Source organism: Gobius niger (assembly GCF_951799975.1).
Source record: "Gobius niger genome assembly, chromosome: 16".
In the NCBI taxonomy this organism is placed as follows: Eukaryota; Metazoa; Chordata; class Actinopteri; order Gobiiformes; family Gobiidae; genus Gobius; species Gobius niger.
This window is the reverse complement of record NC_136867.1, coordinates 30,812,413-30,831,301: the sequence shown is the minus strand read 5'-3', so window position 1 is coordinate 30,831,301 and position 18,889 is coordinate 30,812,413. Positions and strand designations below refer to the sequence as shown.

The 18,889-nt window shown below is 43.7% G+C and overlaps 1 protein-coding gene across 1 annotated transcript; it reads left to right on the top strand.

Annotated features, from left to right (window-relative positions):
* The first annotated feature begins 170 nt into the window (after nucleotides 1–170).
* Nucleotides 171–16,784, top strand: atg14 (autophagy related 14). Its single transcript, XM_079573791.1, has 12 exons — nucleotides 171–569; nucleotides 3,599–3,832; nucleotides 5,566–5,628; nucleotides 5,689–5,731; nucleotides 5,894–5,975; nucleotides 8,115–8,349; nucleotides 9,746–9,981; nucleotides 10,047–10,164; nucleotides 10,238–10,328; nucleotides 13,974–14,059; nucleotides 16,353–16,524; nucleotides 16,598–16,784. Exons 1-12 carry the CDS (start codon nucleotides 406–408, stop codon nucleotides 16,718–16,720), a joined length of 1,647 nt encoding a protein of 548 aa, XP_079429917.1. The 5' UTR covers nucleotides 171–405; the 3' UTR covers nucleotides 16,721–16,784.
* Nucleotides 16,785–18,889: the final 2,105 nt, after the last annotated feature.

Genomic DNA, 18,889 nt, shown 5'->3' with positions numbered 1-18,889 from the left:
CATATTTTTGTCATTTTTCTATCACATTGTTGTTTCTTTCCTGTTGCTCTTTTGTGGCTTTTTTGTTGGATTTTTGACCCTTTTTGACACTTTCTTTGGGTTTTGTGACTTTAAACAGTGTTAAATAATGGTTTGTTTGACGTCACAATATAAACAAGTGTCACGTGTTTAGGAACCCGGAAGCGCCTCGGAGCTGGCCGCAGCTCGCATCAAAACAAAGCGTTTCTGCGGCTCTTTTTTCGATTTGAACCTTTGAATTTATAAATAATATCTCCTCAGGTGGTTGTGCACTTCAGTTAACGCCTCTACGCGCGGGCAGGACGTGTAGAATCATGTATTTGTCGGTTATTTCCGCGGTTTTGTCGCGTCTGAGTCAGCGTTAGCCGTTAGCTTTAGCCGCAGAACATGGAGCTGGAGCTGAGCCCCGAACAGAGGCCTCCCCCTCCCCCCGGGGACATGTCCTCTGAGCCCGGGGACAGGCCTCCTCCCCCCGGGGACGTGTCCTCTGAGCCCGGGGACAGGCCCTCCGTGTCCCCCGTGCCCATGGAGAGGTCTCCGCTCCCGGTCAGGTAAGGAAGGGGCTTTAAAGGGTCAAGGTGGTAAAGCAGAGGGACCTGAAGTCAGAACCCAGGGAACAACTGGGAACATCTGGGGCAAAATTAGAGGAAAAAAAGGAAAACATGTAGGGGGAAAAATTTGAACAATATTAGTAAAAAATGGTGTGTGTTTTTTGCTGCCTTGACCTCTGAACCCCCACCGTACCCGAACACAGGGTCTCCAGTTCAGCATTGCCCAAATCTTAAAGCTTGGGTAACTTCTCATTTGAAAGCTAAGGCCTTCCAAACTCATCTGAGCTTCTTCCTCGTGTTTGTGGTCAAGTTTTGGTCATTTCTGTTGCTCATTTCTGTTGCTTTCATCACGTTTTAGTAGCAACAAAAACGGGGAAAGAGCTTCGGCCTTAGCTTTCAAATGGGGCATCACAGCGGCCTATAGCACCTCTGGCCCTCAAGATGATTTTGAGAAACATTATCACACAAATCAGAGAGTATTTTTAACATTATTAGAGTTTAATGGGAGAAAAAAAGGTAGAAAATTGTCAATGCACCCAGTTAGGTCATATATCATGAACAACACTGGCATTGGAAGGAAGTGCACTGGGAAAAGAATAACCGTTTTAAGAAAGAAATGACATAAATCTCTTGAATTAAGAAATTATTAAATCTAAGCTTTGGGTAGATTTGTTCTGGTTTTAGACGAGATAAAACCTCTAGTACAAGTTATTTTCTTAATTCAGATAATTTTGTGTCATTTCAAGTGAAAAACAATCATTTGTCTGATTTGAAGTGGGTTTTATTCTTGTTCCGTCGGCGCTATAGCATTTGTATCTTGTATTGGTTCAAACCGACTCAAATTCAACATAGAAGAACTTTTATTCAAGCAATTTTACGGCATTTATCTTATTTAAATTTATTTAACCCCTTGACTCCTGCCTGAACCGAGCACATTTTCTCCAGCTTTACCCCAATCCAAAAGCTTCTGGAAAAAAGGTGCGAAAATAGCAACAAAACTGAGTCGAAAACAATGATGGAAATGTGACAAAAAAATGACAAAAAAATGACAAAAATGCAACAAAAATTTGATTAAAAAAGGACCAAAAAAATGTCGAAAAAGTTACAAAAATGAGTTGAATCCCCAACAAAAAAATGATGGAAAAAAATGTGACGTGAGGAAAAAGATCCTCTCGGTTCAGGCGGGAGTTAAGAGGTTAAATGAAGAAGGGGGACGGCCCCTCTTTGTCTTTCTTCCTTGTGTATCTTGGTCTTAACAGTCAGTGATTAGATCTGCATAACAAAGGATCTTCTGACCAGCTCTCCTGCGGGGGAGGGGTTTGCTGAGGGAGGGGGCCATGTGCTCTTCTAATGTCACCTCTGAACCCCCCCCCCCCACACAAGAACCGAGCACATTTTCTCCAGTTTGGCTTTACCCCAATCCAAAAGCTTCTGGAAAAAAGCTGTGAAAATAGCGACAAAACTGAGACGAAAACAATGATGGAAATGTGACAAAAAAGTGAGAAAAATTGATGAAAAAGTGGCAAAAATGTCACAAGAAATTGACGAAAAAATTACGAAAAATGTGACAAAATTTGATTAAAAAAAGGACAAAAATTTGATCAAAAATTGACCAAAAAATTGAAAAAATGTGACAAAATGTGACAAAAAAATGACAAAAAATTGATTTAAAAAGGACGAAAAAATTGCGAAAAAATTACGAAAAAATGACAAAAAAGACAAAAATGTGACAAAAAATGACAAAAAAATTATTTAAAAAAGGACGAAAAAATTACGAAAAATGTGACAAAAAAATGACAAAAAATTTATTAAAAAAGGACGAAAAAAATGCGAAAAAATTACGAAAAATGGACAAGAAATGACAAAAAAATTACAAAAAAATGACAAAAAATGACAAAAATTTAACAAAAATGTGATAAATAAAATGACGAAAAATTGTCACCTCTGAACCCCCACAAGAACCGAGCACGTTTCTCCAGTTTGGCTTTACCCCAATGGAAAAGCTTCTAGAAAAAAGCTGTGAAAATAGCAACAAAACTGAGACGAAAACAATGATGGAAATGTGACAAAAAAGTGAGAAAACATTGACGAAAAGTGGCAAAAATGTCACAAAAATGTCGCAAGAAATTGGCGAAAAAATGACAAAATGTGATAAAAAAAGGACGAAAAAATTACGAAAAATGTGACAAAAAAAAAGACAAAAAATGACAAAAATTTGATCAAAAATTGAAAAAATGTGACAAAAATGTGACAAAAATGTGACAAAAAAAATGGACAAAAAATGACAAAAAACGACAAAAAAATGACAAAAATGTGACAAAAAAATGACAAAAAAATGACAAAATGTGACAAAAAAATATTTAAAAAAGGACGAAAAAATTACGAAAAATGTGATAAAAAAAATGACAAAAAAATGACAAAATTTGATCAAAAATTGACCAAAAAATTGAATAAATGTGACAAAAATGTGACAAAAAAATGACAAAAAATGACAAAAAAATGACAAAATGTGATTAAAAAATGACCAAAAAATTGACAAAAAACGACAAAAAAACGACAAAAAAATGACCAAAAAATGACAAAATGTGATTAAAAATTGACCAAAAAAATGGACAAAAAATGGACAAAAAATGACAAAAAACGACAAAAAAATGACAAAAATGTGACAAAAAATATTTAAAAAAGGACGAAAAAATTACGAAAAATGTGATAAAAAAATGACCAAAAAAAAGACAAAAATGTGACAAAAATGTGAAAAAAATTTGATAAATAAAATGACGAAAAAATGACACCTCTGAACCCCCACAAGAACCGAGCACGTTTCTCCAGTTTGGCTTTACCCCAACGGGAAAGTGACACAAAACATATGGAAAATGTTGAGGCCTATATTCTGTTAGAAGCTGTTAGATTTGGGTAGAGCCGAGCTGGAGATAATGGGCTCCGTTAAGAAGAAAACACTGTAAATCAAACAAGGTCAAAATGGGACTCAGCCATATCTGTGTATTTCCTGTTTCCTTTGTGTAACTCAGGGACAGACCGCCTCTGCCCAGGGAGCGCCCCCTCCTGCGCCCGCCTGTGCCCGGGCCCCTGTCTCTGCCCGGGCCCCTGCGGTGCCTGGTCTCCGACTCCGTGGACGACGCTGAGGGCCTGTGTGTGGCCGTGGAGCGCTGTCCTCTGTGCGGGACGTCCCGGAGGAGACTGACCTGCGCTCGCTGCATCCAGACCGGGGACTTCGTGCACCTGAGCGGGCGCGGCACCGAGAGGTGAGGAGGGGGGGGGGGACAGGGGGGGGGGCACATGTGTTTATTTTATCAGGAAAAACCAAATGGAGATCGATCAATGTGAGGAGAGGTTTGTGACAGAACAGGGTCAAAGGTCAGCGCTCTGTTTACGCCCATGTCGATGCTAATGTTTAACCCCTTAACTCCCACCTGAACCGAGCACATTTTCTCCAGTTTGGCTTTACCCCAATCCAAAAGCTTCTGGAAAAAAGGTGTGAAAATAGCAACAAAACTGAGACGAAAAAATGACGAAAAAATGACAAATGTGAAAAAATGTGACAAAAAATGGACGAAAAAAATGACACAAAATTGACAAAAAAATGACAAAAAAGTGATAAAAATTTGATAAAAAAGTGACAAAAAATGGACAAAAAAAAGACAAAAAAACGACAAATTTGACAAAAAATTGACAAAAAAATGACAAAAAAAAAGTACAAAAAAAAGTACAAAAAATTGAAGAAAAAATGACAAAAATGTGACAAAAATGTGACAAAAATGTGATAAAAAAGTGACAAAAAAGTGACAAAAAAAAGACTAAAAAACGACAAATTTGACAAAAAATTGACAAAAAAATGACCAAAAAAAAGTACAAAAAATTGACGAAAAAATGACCAAAAAAAAGTACAAAAAATTGACGAAAAAATGACAAAAATGTGACAAAAAATGACAAAAAAGTTACAAAAATGAGTTGAGTACCCAACAAAAAATGATGGAACAAAAATCTGATGACGTGAAGAAAAAGATCCTCTCGGTTCAGACGGGAGTTAAGAGGTTAAGTGGTGACGTCACAGATTTCACAAATATTGATGTTTGTTTTTAAGAGTTTTTAATGTGTTTTTGACAGAACAGTTTTATGGAGCAGGGTCAAAGGTCAGCGCTCTGTTTGCGCCGCACTGACCTCAATCCTCGTTATGCAAAACCTGCTCAGGCCTCAAAACAGCAGCACCAAACAAGACTCCTTTCCCTGTAGATGCTAATGTACCTTTAACCCCTTAATTCCACCTGAACCAAGCACATTTTCTCCAGTTTGGCTTTACCCCAATCAGAAAGCTTCTGGACAAAAGATGTGAAAATAGCGACAAAACTGAGACGAAAACAATGATGGAAATGTGACAAAAAAGCGAGAAAAAATTTACCAAAAAATGACAAAAATGTGACAAAAAAATTACAAAAAAATGACAAAAATGTGATAAAAGATTGACGAAAAAAGGACAAAAAATGTGACAAAAAATGACAAAAATGTGATGAAAATTTGAACTGAGAGGATTTTTTTTTCCTCATGTCATCAGATTTTTTTCCCATCATTTTTTTGTTGGGTGTCCAACTCATTTTTGTAACTTTTTTGTCAATGTCTTCTCGCTTTTTTGTCACATTTCCATCAATGTTTTCGTCTCAGTTTTGTTGCTATTTTCACAGGTTGCTCGGTTCAGGTGGGAGTTAAGGGGTTAAAATCTCCTAAACCGGCACCAAAACTCTCCTGGTTCCACATGCTCTTCCTGGAGACTTTTACTGTGTTTTTGTGGAGGTTCAGTGGATTTTCTGAATGACATTTGAAAGCTAAGACCTACAGAATCATGGCCTTTTGACGCTCCTTTGTTGCGTTGTATTTGAAGTTCCTCAGGGATTCTGGGTAAATGCAGATGTTCCTCTTGGTCCTGCTGGGCTGAGGTGTTTGTATCTCCAGGACATGATTAACTGGAGTTTTGTTTTGTCAGATATTCAGAGAAGATGGAGCGTCTGAAGAAGCTGCGTGAGGAGAAGGAGCAGCTGCAGCAGAGGTACCGCACCGAGATGTTAGAAAAGTGAGGTCAGTCCAGTAACATCTGCTTCTGCTTCAGGGTGATCGAGGCCATGGGGAGGAAGATCCAGGCTGATGAGATGGTGAGTGTGAAACGTCCTTCAAAAGACCGGATCTTTATTATACAGTATAAAGTTTAAATCACTCACGTCGCCCTGGAACATCCTGAAACATCCTGAAAAGATCCTGAAACATCCTGAAAAGATCCTTTACCTGAAAGTTTGAAGTGTTTCTTTGATTTTCAGAAGTGGAAGGTGATGTCGTCTCGGGGGAAAGTCCAGCAGCTGAAGGAGGCGGTGACTCTGGGCAACGACCAACTCAAGAACGGTACCCACACTACTTTAACTGTTACTGTCACTAATACCACAACTATAACTGCTTAAAATACCACATAATTAAAGGTCTATAGCACCCTGGAGTGTGGTCGACCACACTATACTGACAAATAAGATGTACCATGACAACATAAGGCAAAGTACAGCATCAGGTTTTGTGTAATAGAAACAGTGTTGAAGTGGAAACAACAATACCACACGCTGCGAGTAAAATGTATATAAGTCTTTGTGAAACCCTCGATAGACAGTAGAAACACTAAGGGTGTTTTCAGACCTTTGCTCCGCTTGTTTGTTCCGGATCAGAAGCGAACTTTTTTTTCTCGTTTGGTGCAGTTCGTGTTCAGACTGTACTTTTTGCAAGAGAACTATATTTTGTAAACACGTGTGTGACGATCGAGGCTCCCATTGGACGGCAACGACCACAACAAATGAAATAAAAATGAAAATTTGACGCTTATTATGATGATAAAAGAAAGGTGCGAGGCTAAACCACTGACCTTTAACCTCAGCTTCACCGGAGCAGCTGGAGGAAGAGGAGTTCTGTGTGGATGAAGGCTCGTCTGCTGAGCTGTTTGTTTCCATTATGTCCATGAGACAAACTGTTGGTCTTGATCCTCCTTTTCTTTTATGCGTCTCGTACTTTCATTTAAGTTTGGAGAAGTTTTTTCCACTTTGACACCGCGCTGCTGTTCAGGCGAAGCTCGAAGCCTCTCCATTTTCTCCCAAACACGAACGCAGTTGTGTTTGTGCATCTGCCCAAACATCCAGGAGCTCCAGGTCTGTCCACGGCTCATTGTTTGTAGCTTCCATCCAGTATTAGCGTTAGCAGCAGTGAAGGCCTTGCTACGGTGGCTTGCGTAGCCCAAAAAGGCGCATGTTTCCCGCAGTTGTTTCGGATCAACAGTGGTTTATATTCACACCTGGAGCGAACTGGACCAGAGTCCGTTTGGAAGCCGGACCGAGACCACCTGACAAAGTGGGTCTCGGTTTTTTTTTGATTCGTTTGTTGTTTTCACACCTGAATAAAAAATCCGGACCAGCGTTCAAAACCAACCCTGATCCGTTTAAAGTGGACCAAACAGTGCAGGTCTGAACACACCGTAGGTTTATAAAAATACTGAATAATCAGCATCCTCAGTAAGATGGTTTAGGGTCTCGATCCAGTCTGTGCAACAAGAAGTCTGTATGAACTTAATTAAAACAAGAGAAGTTCACCTCTTAACCCACCAAGCACTTCTACTCCAGTTATGTGCTTGAGCAGCTCCAGCCCCTATAGCGCCCCCTGCAGGTGGTGGGTCCACAGAAGGACGGACTCATGGTTCTACCCGGGCCTGTTGGTCTCTCAGAGAACAAAGCTCCAGGATCATTCAGGCTCAAACCGCTCCACCACGTGAAGGCTCCAGGAGGGGAGTTCTTATCCAGGCATTCCCCAAATCTAAACACGAGCCGTGAACACTGATGAAAATGCAACAAAAACATGACAAAAACACAAAAAGTGAAAAAAGCACTGACGAACAACGAGGAAAATCTGAGAGCAGTTCTGTGGGTCTTAGCTTTCAAATGAGGCGTTCCATGTTGCTACTTCCCAAATCTAAAAACGATGCTCTTAACCTCTTAACTCCCGCCTGAACCGAGAGGATCTTTTTCCTCACGTCATCAGATTTTTTTTCCAGCATTTTTTTGTTGGGTTTTCAACTCACTTTTGTCACATTGTCATTTTTTAATCAAGTTTTTGTCATTTTTTGTCAAATATTGATCAAATTTTTGTCCTTTTTTCGTAATTTTTTTAATCAATTTTTTGTAATTTTTTTGTCACATTTTTGTCGGTTTTTTTGTCCATTTTTTTGTCACATTTTTGTCGTTTTTTTGTCGTTTTTTGTCACATTTTTGTCATTTTTTTGTTGTTTTTTATTCAAATTTTCGTATTTTTTTGTCACTTTTTTGTCATTTTTTTGTCACATTTTTGTCTTTTTTTGTCATTTTTTTGTCACATTTTTGTCGTTTTTTTTTTTTTTTTGCCCATGGAAGAGTTTGTGTCTTATTTTTACGTGAGGGGATTTTCACTCCAACAACCCCAGAACCTTCAGCTCAGGTTCCTCGAGCTCTGAACCTCCCGTTCCTCCTGTGGCAGACGCAGACCTCCTGCTCCGCTCCCAGGAGGAGGTCCAGCGGCTCCAGCGCCGAGCCGTCCGGCACCAGGAGAAACGAGACAAGATCGAGCGCCACAACAAACGCCTGAGCGAGCTGAGGGAGAAGAGGAGCAAGGAGCTGAGCGTCCGTCTGCAGAACCTGGGAGATGTTAGGAGAGAGCACATCCACGAGCTGACCACGCACATCTTCAGCCTGCAGGAGGACAAGGCCAACAGGTGAGGAACGTCTTCAGCCTGGAGGAGGACAAGGCCAACAGGTGAGGAACATGTTCAGCCTGGAGGAGGACAAGGCCAACAGGTGAGGAACATCTTCAGCCTGCAGGAGGACAAGGCCAACAGGTGAGGAACTAACCATGAGAGGAGCGTCTTCAGCCTGCAGGAGGACAAGGCAAACAGGTGAGGAACATGTTCAGCCTGCAGGAGGACAAGGCCAACAGGTGAGGAACATGTTCAGCCTGCAGGAGGACAAGGCCAACAGGTGAGGAACATGTTCAGCCTGCAGGAGGACAAGGCCAACAGGTGAGGAACATGTTCAGCCTGGAGGAGGACGAGGCCAACAGGTGAGGAACTAACCCTGTAGATCAGGGGTGCCTGTGGGTCGCGGGCCAAACACAGCGATGTCAAGCGTGAAACAAATGACTGCAAATAATAAAAGTTACTTTATTTTCTTTTTTGGTTTAGCTTTGCATTTACTTCAATCTATGCAATTAACCTCTTAACTCCCGCCTGAACCGAGAGGATCTTTTTCCTCACGTCGTCACATTTTTTTCCCATCATTTTTTTGTTGGGTTTTCAACTCATTTTTGTAACTTTTATGTCTTTATGTTGTCATTTATGTTGTCATTTTTGTGACATTTTTGCCACTTTTTCATCAATTTTTCGGCACTTTTTTTCACATTTCCATCATTTTTTTCGTCACATTTTTGTCAATTTTTTGTCACATTTTTGTCAATTTTTTATCACATTTTTGTCAAATTTTTGTCACATTTTTGTCAATTTTTTATCACATTTTTCCACTTTTTTATCAATTTTTCGGCACTTTTTTGTCACATTTCCATCATTGTTTTTGTCTCAGTTTTGTTACTTTTTCTCACCTTTTTTCCAGAAGCTTTTGGATTGGGGTAAAGCCAAACTGGAGAAACTGTGCTCGGTTCAGGTGGGAGTTAAGGGGTTAAACATGCTACAAAAGCCTAGTTTTAGTGGAACAAAATCAATTATTGTAGCAAAATAAAGAAATGAATGAGCTAAAGTCACTGTAGGTGCTGCAGGTACAGGTGGTGCTGTTGTTTCCATTTTGCTTTAAGTCAAAGAAAATGCCAGATTATATCATTTTGAAAGTGTCAGTTCAGCATAAATTCTTTTATAAGTCATAGATGTCAACGATTTATGCAAACAAAAGTTGGATAAATGGGAAAGTTGATGCTACGACGCTGTGATTGATAAACACCAACACACCAGAACAGTGTTTGTGAAAGGAGTGAAACAGCGCCCCCAATTTGACGCTGGTGGACAAAAAGTGAACTGCATCCATATTTGCCTTTAAGAATGAACGGGAGAGAGAGTTATTAACCAGATGCGGCGCTAAAGTAGGTTTGACGGTTCTGTCCCGTAGGGAGGACGAGCCCTGTGGCAGCGGCGCCGGCGTCTCCACGGTGACGGAGCTGGCCGAAGCCCGCCGGACCACGTACCTGTCCGGGCGCTGGATCTGGGAGGACCCGAACGGAGACTCCTCCATCAGCATCACCTGCCCCGCCGTGAACCTGCCCAGCAACGGGGACTGCTCCGCCTACTACAGCCCCGGCTCCGCCCCGCCGGCCGCAGGCCCCGCCCCCGCCGCGCCCGAGCCAGGTACGGCCCGGGTCAGCCAGGTGATGCTCAGACCAGACAAACTAAACGGAGATGTTTGTTTCCAGAGCTGGAGCCGCTGAACCCCGCCCACACCATCAGCGCCGCCCTGTGCTTCACCTCCCAGCTCTGCACCATCCTGTCACACATCCTGGACATCAACCTGCCCAAGAAGCTGTGCCACAGGTGAGTCTGACCCCCCCTGCTGCCCCCCCCCCGCCCCCGGACCCCCCCCTGACACTCGTGTGCTTCTGTCCAGTGAGTTCTGTGGAGAAAACCTGAGCCGATACAGGTTCACCCGAGCTCTGACCAAACTCAACACCAACGTCCTGCACCTGTGCTTCTCCCAGGTAAGCCACGCCCACCTGTGCTTCTCCCAGGTAAGAGCCACGCCCACATGTGCTTCTCCCAGGTAAGAGACACGCCCACATGTGCTTCTCCCAGGTAAGCCACGCCCACATGTGCTTCTCCCAGGTAAGCCACGCCCACCTGTGCTTCTCCCAGGTAAGCCACGCCCACCTGTGCTTCTCCCAGGTAAGCCACGCCCACATGTGCTTCTCCCAGGTAAGCCACGCCCACATGTGCTTCTCCCAGGTAAGCCACGCCCACCTGTGCTTCTCCCAGGTAAGAGACACGCCCACATGTGCTTCTCCCAGGTAAGAGACACGCCCACATGTGCTTCTCCCAGGTAAGCCACGCCCACATGTGCTTCTCCCAGGTAAGAGACACGCCCACATGTGCTTCTCTCAGGTAAGAGACACGCCCACCTGTGCTTCTCCCAGGTAAGAGACACGCCCACATGTGCTTCTCCCAGGTAAGAGCCACGCCCACCTGTGCTTCTCCCAGGTAAGAGCCACGCCCACCTGTGCTTCTCCCAGGTAAGACACACCCACATGTGCTTCTCCCAGGTAAGAGACACGCCCACATGTGCTTCTCCCAGGTAAGAGCCACGCCCACATGTGCTTCTCCCAGGTAAGAGACACGCCCACATGTGCTTCTCCCAGGTAAGACACGCCCACATGTGCTTCTCCCAGGTAAGAGCCACGCCCACATGTGCTTCTCCCAGGTAAGAGACACGCCCACATGTGCTTCTCCCAGGTAAGCCACGCCCACATGTGCTTCTCCCAGGTAAGCCACGCCCACATGTGCTTCTCCCAGGTAAGAGACACGCCCACATGTGCTTCTCCCAGGTAAGAGACACGCCCACATGTGCTTCTCTCAGGTAAGAGACACGCCCACATGTGCTTCTCCCAGGTAAGAGACACGCCCACATGTGCTTCTCCCAGGTAAGAGCCACGCCCACATGTGCTTCTCCCAGGTAAGAGACACGCCCACATGTGCTTCTCCCAGGTAAGAGACACGCCCACATGTGCTTCTCCCAGGTAAGAGACACGCCCACATGTGCTTCTCCCAGGTAAGAGACACGCCCACATGTGCTTCTCCCAGGTAAGAGACACGCCCACATGTGCTTCACCCAGGTAAGAGACACGCCCACCTGTGCTTTTCCCAGGTAAGAGCCACGCCCACATGTGCTTCTCCCAGGTAAGCCACGCCCCCACATGTGCTTCTCCCAGGTAAGAGACACGCCCACATGTGCTTCTCCCAGGTAAGAGACACGCCCACATGTGCTTCTCCCAGGTAAGAGCCACGCCCACATGTGCTTCTCCCAGGTAAGCCACGCCCACATGTGCTTCTCCCAGGTAAGAGACACGCCCACATGTGCTTCTCCCAGGTAAGAGACACGCCCACATGTGCTTCTCCCAGGTAAGAGCCACGCCCACATGTGCTTCTCCCAGGTAAGAGACACGCCCACATGTGCTTCTCCCAGGTAAGAGACACGCCCACATGTGCTTCTCCCAGGTAAGAGACACGCCCACATGTGCTTCTCCCAGGTAAGAGCCACGCCCACATGTGCTTCTCCCAGGTAAGAGACACGCCCACATGTGCTTCTCCCAGGTAAGAGCCACGCCCACATGTGCTTCTCCCGGGTAAGAGCCACGCCCACATGTGCTTCTCCCAGGTAAGCCACGCCCACATGTGCTTCTCCCAGGTAAGAGACACGCCCACCTGTGCTTCTCCCAGGTAAGAGACACGCCCACATGTGCTTCTCCCAGGTAAGCCACGCCCACATGAAGGAAAGAGGAGAGAGGAGAGAGGGAAGAGGAGGAGAGAACAGGAAGAGGAGGAGAGAGGGAAGAAGAGGAGAGAAGAGGAGAGAGGAAAGAGGAGAGAGGGAAGAGGAGAGAGAGGAAGAGGAGAGAGGAGGAGAGAAGAGGAGGAGAGAACAGGAAGAGGAGAGAAGAGGAGAGAGGAAAGAGGTAAGAGGAGAGAGGGAAGAGGAGAGAGGAGGAGAGAAGAGGAGGAGAGAACAGGAAGAGGAGGAGAGAAGAGGAGAGAGAGGAAAGAGGAGAGAGGGAAGAGGAGAGAGGAGGAGAGAAGAGGAGGAGAGAACAGGAAGAGGAGAGAAGAGGAGAGAGGAAAGAGGGAAGAGGAGAGAGGGAAGAGGAGAGAGGGAAGAGGAGGAGCGAGGGAAGAGGAGGAGAGAGGAAAGAGGAAGAGAGAGGAGGAGAGAGGGAAGAGGAGGAGAGGGAAGAGGAGGAGAGGGAAGAGGAGAGAGGGAAGAGGAGAGAGGGAAGAGGAGAGAGGGAAGAGGAGGAGCGAGGGAAGAGGAGGAGAGAGGAAAGAGGAAGAGAGAGGAGGAGAGAGGAAGAGGAGAGGGAAGAGGAGAGAGGAAAGAGGAGGAGAGGAGAGGAGAGAGGAAAGAGAAGAGAGGGAAGAGGAGAGAGGAAAGAGGAGGAGAGAAGAGAAGAGAGGGAAGAGGAGAGAAGGAAGAGGAGAGAGGGAAGAGGAGGAGAGAAGAGAAGAGAGGGAAGAGGAGAGAAGGAAGAGGAGAGAGGGAAGAGGAGGAGCGAGGGAAGAGGAGGAGAGAGGAAAGAGGAAGAGAGAGGAGGAGAGAGGAAGAGGAGAGGGAAGAGGAGAGAGGGAAGAGGAGGAGAGGGAAGAGGAGAGAGGGAAGAGGAGAGAGGGAAGAGGAGAGAGGGAAGAGGAGAGAGGGAAGAGGAGGAGCGAGGGAAGAGGAGAGAGGGAAGAGGAGAGAGGGAAGAGGAGAGAGGGAAGAGGAGGAGAGAGGAAAGAGGAAGAGAGAGGAGGAGAGAGGAAGAGGAGAGGGAAGAGGAGAGAGGAAAGAGGAGGAGAGAAGAGGAGAGAGGAAAGAGAAGAGAGGGAAGAGGAGAGAGGGAAGAGGAGTAGAGAGGGGAGAGAAGAGGAAAGAGGAGGAGAGAGAGAAGAGGAAAGAGAAGGAAAGGAGGAGAGAGGGAAGAGGAGGAGAGAGGGAAGAGAAGAGGAAAGAGGAGGAGAGAAGAGGAAAGAGGAGGAGAGAGGGAAGAGGAGTAGAGAGAAGAGGATAGAGGAGGAGAGAGGGAAGAGAAGAGGAAAGAGGAGGAAAGAGGGAAGAGGAGGAGAGAGGGAAGAGGAGAGAAGAGGAAAGAGAAGGAAAGGAGGAGAGAGGGAAGAGGAGGAGAGAGGGAAGAGGAGGAGAGAGGGAAAAGGAGGAGAGAGGAAAGAGGAGGAGAGAAGAGGAAAGAGAAGGAAAGGAGGAGAGAGGGAAGAGGAGGAGAGAGGGAAGAGGAGGAGAGAGGGAAGAGGAGGAGAGAAGAGGAAAGAGAAGGAAAGGAGGAGAGAGGGAAGAGGAGGAGAGAGGGAAGAGGAGGAGAGAGGGAAGAGGAGGAGAGAGGGAAGAGGAGGAGAGAGGAGGAGGATAGAGGAAAGAGGAGAGAGGGAAGAGGAGAGAGGAGGAAAGAGAAAAGAGGAGGAGAGAGGGAAGAGGAGGAGAGAGGAGGAGGATAGAGGAAAGAGGAAAGAGAAAAGAGGAGAGAGGAGGAGAGAGGGAAGAGGGGAGAGGGAAGAGGAGGAGAGAGGGAAGAGGGGAGAGGGAAGAGGAGGAGAGAAACCACACGTTTCAGATTTGGACTCATGTTCTTGTCTTTGTGCTGCAGCTGGTGGACAGTGAGAAGGTCCATCCTCACCACACTCTGAGGAACCTCATGTTCCTGGTGTCTCCGGCCAATCAGCACCTGGGCAGGTGAGACCACGCCCCTCACTGTTTAACGCGAGAAAGTCTCAAAGAGGAGCAGGAGAGTTTTTGTTTTAGAAGGAAGTGTAGAGGTTAGTTTAGTTTAAAGGTTTGTTTCAGTCTTTTATTTTGAAGGAGTGAGTTTTATTTTGAAGGAGTGAGTTTTATTAGTTTTTTATTTTGAAGGAGTGAGTTTTATTTGTTTTTTATTTTGAAGGAGTGAGTTTTATTTTGAAGGAGTGAGTTTTATTTAGAAGGAGTGAGTTTTATTTGTCTTTTATTTTGAAGGAGTTTTATTTTGAAGGAGTGAGTTTTTTGTCTTTTATTTTGAAGGAGTGAGTTTTATTTTGAATGAGTGAGTTTTTTATTTTGAAGGAGTGAGTTTTATTTTGAAGGAGTGAGTTTTATTAGTTTTTTACTTTGAAGGAGTGAGTTTTATTTTGAAGGAGTGAGTTTTATTTGTCTTTTATTTTGAAGGAGTGAGTTTTATTTTGAAGGAGTGAGTTTTATTTTGAAGGAGTGAGTTTTATTTTGAAGGAGTGAGTTTTATTAGTTTTTTATTTTGAAGGAGTGAGTTTTATTATTTTTTATTTTGAAGGAGTTTTATTTTGAAGGAGTGAGTTTTATTAGTTTTTTATTTTGAAGGAGTGAGTTTTATTTTGAAGGAGTTTTATTTTGAAGGAGTGAGTTTTATTTTGAAGGAGTGAGTTTTATTTTGAAGGAGTGAGTTTTATTAGTTTTTTATTTTGAAGGAGTTTTATTTTGAAGGAGTGAGTTTTATTTGTCTTTTATTTTGAAGGAGTGAGTTTTATTTTGAAGGAGTTTTATTTTGAAGGAGTGAGTTTTATTTTGAAGGAGTGAGTTTTATTTTGAAGGAGTTTTATTTTGAAGGAGTGAGTTTTATTTTGAAGGAGTTTTATTTTGAAGGAGTGAGTTTTATGTTTTTTATTTTGAAGGAGTGAGTTTTATTTTGAAGGAGTTTTATTTTGAAGGAGTTTTATTTTGAAGGAGTGAGTTTTATTTGTCTTATTTTGAAGGAGTGAGTTTTATTTTGAAGGAGTGAGTTTTATTTTGAAGGAGTGAGTTTTATTTTGAAGGAGTTAGTTTTATTTTGAAGGAGTGAGTTTTATTTTGAAGGAGTGAGTTTTATTTTGAAGGAGTGAGTTTTATTTTGAAGGAGTTTTATTTGTCTTTTATTTTGAAGGAGTGAGTTTTATTTTGTAGGAGTGAGTTTTATTTTGAAGGAGTGAGTTTTATTTTGAAGGAGTGAGTTTTATTTGTCTTTTATTTTGAAGGAGTGAGTTTTATTTTGAAGGAGTGAGTTTTATTTTGAAGGAGTGAGTTTTATTTGAGTTTTATTTTGAAGGTGTGAGTTTATTTTGTAGGAGTGAGTTTTATTTTGAAGGAGTGAGTTTTATTTTGTAGGAGTGAGTTTTATTTTGAAGGAGTGAGTTTTATTTTGAAGGAGTGAGTTTTATTTTGAAGGAGTGAGTTTTATTTTGAAGGAGTGAGTTTTATTTTGAAGGAGTGAGTTTTATTTTGAAGGAGTGAGTTTTATTTTGAAGGAGTGAGTTTTATTTTGAAGGAGTGAGTTTTATTTTGAAGGAGTGAGTTTTATTTTGTAGGTGTGAGTTTTATTTTGAAGGAGTGAGTTTTATTTTGAAGGAGTGAGTTTTATTTTGAAGGAGTGAGTTTTATTTTGAAGGAGTGAGTTTTATTAGTTTTTTATTTTGAAGGAGTGAGTTTTATTTTGAAGGAGTGAGTTTTATTAGTTTTTTATTTTGAAGGAGTGAGTTTTACTTTGAAGGAGTGAGTTTTATTTTGAAGGAGTGAGTTTTATTTTGAAGGAGTGAGTTTTATTTTGAAGGAGTGAGTTTTATTTTGAAGGAGTGAGTTTTATTTTGAAGGAGTGAGTTTTATTTTGAAGGAGTGAGTTTTATTTTGAAGGAGTGAGTTTTATTTTGAAGGAGTGAGTTTTATTTGTCTTTTATTTTGAAGGAGTGAGTTTTATTTGTCTTTTATTTTGAAGGAGTGAGTTTTATTTTGAAGGAGTGAGTTTTATTTGTCTTTTATTTTGAAGGAGTGAGTTTTATTTTGAAGGAGTGAGTTTTATTTTGAAGGAGTGAGTTTTATTTTGAAGGAGTGAGTTTTATTTTGAAGGAGTGAGTTTTATTTGTCTTATTTTGAAGGAGTGAGTTTTATTTTGAAGGAGTGAGTTTTATTTTGAAGGAGTGAGTTTTGTTTTGAAGGAGTGAGTTTTATTTTGAAGGAGTGAGTTCAGTTTAAAGCTGTTCCCCTGCAGGACGGGGCCGTTCGAGGTGTTCGGAGGTCTGGAGGAGTCCATGGAGTTCCTGGAGCCTGAGGGAGGTCCTCTGGAGGAGAGCGGAGAGGAGGCCGTCACCGATGAGGAGACTGACCTGGGGACGGACTGGGAGACCGTGCCCTCACCGAGGTTCTGCGACATCCCCTCACAGGTCAGTACTTCTACTACTACAGTTACTGCAAATACTTGTACTGCACGTGTGTTTCCTAAACCTCTCTCCCCAGTCCATGGACCTGTCCCAGAGCGCCCTGCAGGTCTCCCAGCCTTCAGCCAACACCGGGGGGATGATCTCCTCTGCTGCTGCGTCCGTCACCTCCTGGTTCAGAGCCTACACGGGCCAGCGCTGAGCCTGGACCTGAGCCTGGACCCTGGACCTGGACCTGGACCTGGACCCGGACCTGGACCTGGACCCGGACCCTGGTCTGAGGTCGGAGGTCTGAGGTCGGACTCCTGACGTCCATCTTTAAAGCCCACACTTCACGGACATGACTCTGAGTGTGGGTTTCTCTGCTGCCACCAGGGGGCGCCTGGACCGTTAGTGTTTCTATGGAAGGTTTGGAGTTTGAGCTTCAGTGACAAAGTGCCACAGAGTCTCCAGTGTTTCCAGTCCCTCCAGGATGTCGCCGCGCTGTCTCTGAAACGCCGTTTTACTTTTGTTCTGCTTAAAGCGACTGGACGGAGTTTTCCTCCCGACATGTTCCCGTCAGGTCCTAACGTGTGATGAGCTCAGAGCTGCTGCTAAATCCTGCACGTCACTCAGAAAGTCCTCACTTCGGGTCCGTCAGGCGTGAGCTTAATCACGATTATTTTCCCCTTATTGATCGATCTCGATTTTCGATTCGATTTTTTTGTTTTAAAGAGGGGGTATTGTTCTTTTGTCAGTCCCATAGCACCAGTCTATATCTCACTACAATGATGACAAACCTTCTGCTGGTCTGTAAATGCAGTAAATTAGAATAACTGCCTTGTATAAAATGTCTCTCTCAAAATGGCTGTAGTGAATGTCTTGAAAAAGGCCTCTGTCTCTTTAAGAACCTCTTAACTCCCACCTGAACCGAGCACATTTCCTCCAGTTTGGCTTTACCCCAATCCTAAAGCTTCTGGAAAAAAAAGGTGAGAAAATAGCAACAAAACTGAGACGAAAACAATGATGGAAATGTGACAAAAAAGTGACGAAAAATTGATGAAAAAGTGGCAAAAATATCACAAAAATGTCACAAGAAATTGACAAAAAATGGACGAAAAAATGACAAAAATGTAACAAAAAAACAACAAAAATGTGATTAAAAAAAATGACAAAAATTTGATTTAAAAAATGACAAAAAAATGACAAAAATGTGTTGAATACCAAACAAAAAATGATGGGAAAAAAATCTGATGACGTGAGGAAAAAGCTCCTCTCGGTTCAGGTGGGAGTTAAGAGGTTAAGAACCTCTGAGCCTTTAGACACGCCCCCTCCACACGCTGTCTGTGGCATCAGTGGGGAGGGGGTTCTGCTGAGGAGCAGTGGTTGGTTACTCGGCTGGTGACCAAAGCTCGGAGGCGTCTCCAGGAGGTGGGGGCGTTCCTAGGAGGACTCAGGCAAACCTATCCCTAAAATGGCCGCCATCAGTTTTTATCCCTAAAATGGCCGCCATCAGAGTTTGTACAGATTACTCAGAAATACGTGAATGTGCCAAGGCAACACTTCAGCCATGTTTTTAATGAGGGAGTGACAGAATAACAGGATGGAAAGCTTGACTCTTGGCCCCGCCCTCCACCTGACTCTTGGCCCCGCCCTCCACCTATTGGCCCCGCCCTCCACCTGACTCTTGGCCCCGCCCTCTACCTGACTCAGCATCTCCTGGAGGGACTGTGTGTGTGATGTTTCTACATGTTCAGAGTTTACAGAGCAGTGACCAGCAGGGGGCGATAACAGAATGTGCTTTTTTTTTCTCATGGGCGGAGCTTGTGTGTGTGTGACCTTTGACCTCTGATGTAAAAAGGGAATAATGTTTTTGAGACTGAAGACGAGCTCTGATAATCACAACGGTTTGAATAAATCACCTTTGAACAAAAGCGTCTTTGGTTTTGTGAAGTTTCCGGGGAGGTGCATGTGAGCGTGCACGTGCCCCCCGACCTCTGACCCCGAGCCGATGATCTGCTCAGGAATGTGCGGCGCGAGTTTAAACCGATCACGAACCGAAGAGTCTGTGCAGTTTCTCACACTGTGAAGAACACGCGTCTCCTGTGTTGGTCGGCTGCATTTCTACTGCGCCATCTGGTGGTGAAACGGTATTACAGCAAAGAGCCTGAGTTTGTTTATTTATTTATTTATTCTTAACCTCTTAACTCCCGCCTGAACCGAGAGGATCTTTTTCCTCACGTCGTCAGATTTTCTTTTTCCATCATTTTTTTGTGGGTATTCAACTCATTTTAGTAACTTTTTTGTCCTTTTTTTGTAATGTTTTGTCACATTTTTGTCCTTTTTTTTCGTCCATTTTTTTATCAAATTTTTGTCACATTTTTGTCAAAGT

Bases quoted from the DNA above. Each gene is read 5' to 3' on its own strand.
- atg14 (XM_079573791.1), top strand. From the start codon at position 406: ATGGAGCTGGAGCTGAGCCCCGAACAGAGGCCTCCCCCTCCCCCCGGG. The intron at 5,732-5,893 runs GTGAGTGTGAAA...TTTGATTTTCAG, and splicing joins AGATCCAGGCTGATGAGATG to AAGTGGAAGGTGATGTCGTC. The intron at 5,976-8,114 runs GTACCCACACTA...CTCCTGTGGCAG, and splicing joins CAACGACCAACTCAAGAACG to ACGCAGACCTCCTGCTCCGC.